This window comes from Perognathus longimembris, chromosome 23 (assembly GCF_023159225.1).
Source record: "Perognathus longimembris pacificus isolate PPM17 chromosome 23, ASM2315922v1, whole genome shotgun sequence".
Classification (NCBI taxonomy): Eukaryota; Metazoa; Chordata; class Mammalia; order Rodentia; family Heteromyidae; genus Perognathus; species Perognathus longimembris.
In genome coordinates this window covers 36,322,314-36,326,220 of record NC_063183.1, presented here as the reverse complement: position 1 = coordinate 36,326,220, position 3,907 = coordinate 36,322,314, and the positions used below count along the sequence as shown (strand labels likewise).

The 3,907-nt window shown below is 47.0% G+C and overlaps 1 protein-coding gene across 1 annotated transcript; it reads right to left on the bottom strand.

Moving 5' to 3' along the window:
• Positions 1 to 409: 409 nt before the first annotated feature.
• Positions 410 to 3,513, bottom strand: Chrm5 (cholinergic receptor muscarinic 5). Its single transcript, XM_048332564.1, has one exon. The coding sequence runs from the start codon at positions 2,904 to 2,906 to the stop codon at positions 1,314 to 1,316; it is 1,593 nt and encodes a 530-aa protein (XP_048188521.1). The 5' UTR covers positions 2,907 to 3,513; the 3' UTR covers positions 410 to 1,313.
• Between the last annotated feature and the right edge of the window lie 394 nt (positions 3,514 to 3,907).

Sequence of the window (3,907 nt, the reverse complement as noted above, 5' to 3'; positions counted from 1 at the left end):
CAGGCACTCTTGCCACTAGGCCATATCCCCAGCCCCTCTGCACTTATTCTGAAAAGGGGTCTGGCTTTTGACCCAGGCCCAGGACTGGACTGTGATCAATCTATTTTATTCTTTCCCATTATAGCTGGGATGACAAACATATGCCACTATGCCCACCTTCCATGTAGCTAGGATTACAGGCATGAGGCATTGGTGCCCTGCTATCTATGCCTCCTTTAGCAGGATCTTTGAAGAAAGGAAGAGAGAAAGACAGAGAGAGAGAGGAAGAAAGAGAAACAGAGAGAGGAAGAAAGAAAAAGAGAAAGAAAGAGCCTTTTTTTTTTTCTTTTTTTGCCCCAAGTAATATTTCTGTTGGGTCAGCACAGTGACTTGCTTGTATGTATACAAATTGGGGGTCGGTGGGGGGGTGGTTAGGGGCTTTCAAAAGCATGGAATGAGATCCAATTTGTTTCCTACACTTTACCTGTAGTTTGCCTTGTGAAAAGATTAGAGAGCTAGTCCTCTGAAAATGAAGCCAGAGAACCATGATTATGTAACCTGGAGAAGATGGAACCAGTGCAGGGCTCTTGCACAATTCATCCTCCTAAGACTTCAAAAGGGCACTAAGTAGTCCACACAATATTATAGATGAAATGGAAAAATCCCCACTGGCTAAACCCTCAAACAACTGGACTGTGGATCCCTCCCCAAGGTCCCATCATTACTAGCAGAATGCAGGTCCCTGTGAAGGACCAGGGCTGACCAGGGGCAGTGTCCTCTGGACCCAAGCTTCTGAGAGGAAGGGTGGTTCTGGGGAGACTCATGGTTTCAGAGGGTTCAGGAATTGGTACAGTCACAAGAGGGGAAAGTGAGAGCTTCACTCAATGAAGGAACAAGAGAACACACCACGGTACAGGTCACACCAGAGCAGCATCATGAATACTCATTACTTATGAAAAAATATACCCTTAGAAGCCAATCGACTATAGCACTCTTCTTATAGGTGGCACTGACTTACATTCTGGTTTTCACTGGTAGAAGACAACTGCGTGGATGTAAACATATTGTACAAAACTCTTAGGATAGTTTCCGTCTGGTCCCTGGGTCATTATTCATTGTGACCCAAGTGCAAAGAAAGGGCCTTGGGCTTGCCTCTGCTTCACTGGCAGATGTTAGTTGTGTCAGGCAGCAGTGGCTATAGCTGTGACACCTTTCTTTTGGCAACCAACAGACCTTGTGCCTTTAAATGTTTCAGGGACTTCAAATGAGAGGAGACATTTTTAATAATAGCAAGCCAGATTATTGGTCCTGCCTTTGAGAAAGTTGTTCGCTCATCAGGGTAGCTTACTGTTCCCTTGCCAGTACAGCTTTTCTTCTCCTTTCTTCTGTTTCCAGCGGCAGAGAAGCAGCATCTTGAAGGTCTTCCTGAAGGTTCTGTTGCAGAGTGCATAGCAGATGGGGTTGACTGTGCTATTCACATAGCACAGCCAGTAGCCCAGGTGCCACAGGGTGATGGGGATGCATTTGTCACAGAAGGTAGAGACCAGGACCATGATGTTGTATGGGGTCCATGTAATGATGAAGGCCAGGAGAATGGCACTCAAGGTCTGGGCTGCCTTCCTCTCTTTGATAAGGACCATTCTCTTCCGTTTGGTCATTTGATGGCTGAGGTTGGGGTCCAGGCCTTTTGATGAAGTGTCCTTGGGCCTTGGCAAGGAACAAGGCATGATTTTCACCTTGCGACAGCCATTGTTGGTCTCTTGGGTCCCATCAGCCTTCACCACCAACCGGAATTTATAAGTGATGCATTTCTGACTCTTGAGTCTGTGAGCTGCTGCTCTAGACAGGAAATATTTTGGGGTGTCACAGTCATTCTTTTCAGGCTGAGCTTTCATTTCTTTGGTCTCTTCAGCACCAAATTCTTGCCTTGGGCTTTCCTTGGCCTGATTCTTGTAGACCACTTGGAAGACAGGGTGAGCAGCAGGCTTGTCCTCCTCCTCTGAGGAGGCGTAGCTACTGTAGGTCATGAGCTGCTCAGTTTTGGCCCAGTCCATGCCTGGGCCAGGGGCTGGGGGTGGCTTTGCTCTGGTGGAGGTGCTCCTGTGGGAGGATGACCAAGAGGCCTGGTTCCTCTCCCTCAGGGCCAGGGTGGGCCCAGGGCAGCTACAGCAGGATGTGAACAGAGCCCTGTGGGCCGGCTTCCTCTCCTCAGATTTGCCCACAGAATCTGAGCCCTGGAGGTCGGCCAGGTCCTTGGTTCGCTTCTCTGTCTCCCGGTAGATCCGGCAGTAGAGGATAGTCATGACAGAAACTGGGATGTAGAAAGCAGCGATGGCAGTGCCAAATGTGATGGTGGGCTCAGAGAGGAACTGGATCTGGCATTCATCTGGTGGCACCGTCCGCTTCCCAACCAAGTACTGCCAGCAGAGAATTGCTGGGGCCCAGAGGATGAAGGAGATGAACCAGGCCAAGCCAATCATGATGCCAGCCCTCTTCGGGGTACGCTTGGCCCTGTAGGTCAGGGGTCTCGTGATAGAAAAGTATCGGTCAAAACTGATTACAAGCAGGTTCATGACAGAAGCATTGCTGGCCACATAGTCCAGGGCAAGCCAAAGGTCGCAGGCCAGGCTTCCGAGAACCCAGCGTCCCATGAGGATATAGGTGGTATAGAGGTTCATGGAGAAGATCCCAATGATGAGGTCTGCACAGGCTAAACTGAGCAGGTAATAGTTGTTAACTGTCTTCAGCTGACTGTTGACTTTGAAGGAGAGCATGACCAAGATGTTGCCCACGATAGTGATCAGGCTGACCACAGCTGTCACAGCAGCGATGGTGAGGACTTCCCACAGCCCACGGTGTTCTGAAGGCTGGCCAACTACTGGGGTGCCGTTGACCATCGTTGCATTGTGGTAAGATTCTCCTTCCATCCTGGGGTGAGAATTTAATTAGGATTGAGTCTGTGGTTCTAGACAGTTGTCTATTCTTTGCACATATCTGGAAGAAAAGGAAACATAGTAGCTCAACCAACAGCATGATTTTCTTTTCCATCATTGTTAATTGTTTCTAACAGACTTAAATGTGGTCATACATATTCAGAGCAAGGTGCCAAAGATCTACTTTTGGTAACATTTTGATATGACATTATCCTTTTGCTTTTTGATTACTAATGAACACCCTTTTTGTGTGTGAAATGACTGCCCTCTGTGACAATATCTGGAAAGGTAAAGAAAAGGAAAAAGAATTATCGGGGAGGAGTAAAATGAGGACAGCAGGTGAAATGACTTCAGGTTGCCGTGACCTTCAGAGCCGAAATCCTATTTCTAAGCTCTTGATGGTGGTACACTGGAGAAACATAGGTTATACCTATGCTATCTTTTTTTCCCAGGCAGGATCTACTCTGTATCTAGGCTGTCCTTGTACTCAAGATCTTCCTGCCTCTCACTTTGCCTCTTGAGTTCTGGGATTGCAGGTGTGTACTACCAGACTAAATTATTAGATGTTATTGAGGAACCGTTGTGAGCCAAGACCGTATTATGCCACTTCACCCGACCTGAACCTGGCTTCCAGGCTTGGTTTCCATCTGGGGGAGGTTGGAATTTGCCCAGAACTGAAGACAATTACCTTCCCTCCATTCTTGGGACTATGAGTAATGTCACAGAACTGTTAGGTTATTCTTTTTTTCTGGCTATAAACTAATATGTTCCTTATAAAAGTTCAACTGATGTCAAAATGTAAATTTAGGGAAAATTGTCCTCTAAACCATCTTGTTATCAGGTAATCAATACTAACTGTTTTCCCCCCATGATTATACCAATGAATGTCCAAATATAATTATTTTATTTTTGTTGGTTGTGGGCTTGAACTTAGGGCTGGGGTACAGTCCTTGAGCCTCTTTGTGCTCAAGGCTAGTGCTCTACTACTTGAGCCA

Excerpts from the sequence above, each read along its gene's own strand:
- Chrm5 (XM_048332564.1), bottom strand. The coding sequence starts at position 2,906 with ATGGAAGGAGAATCTTACCACAATGCAACGATGGTCAACGGCACCCCA.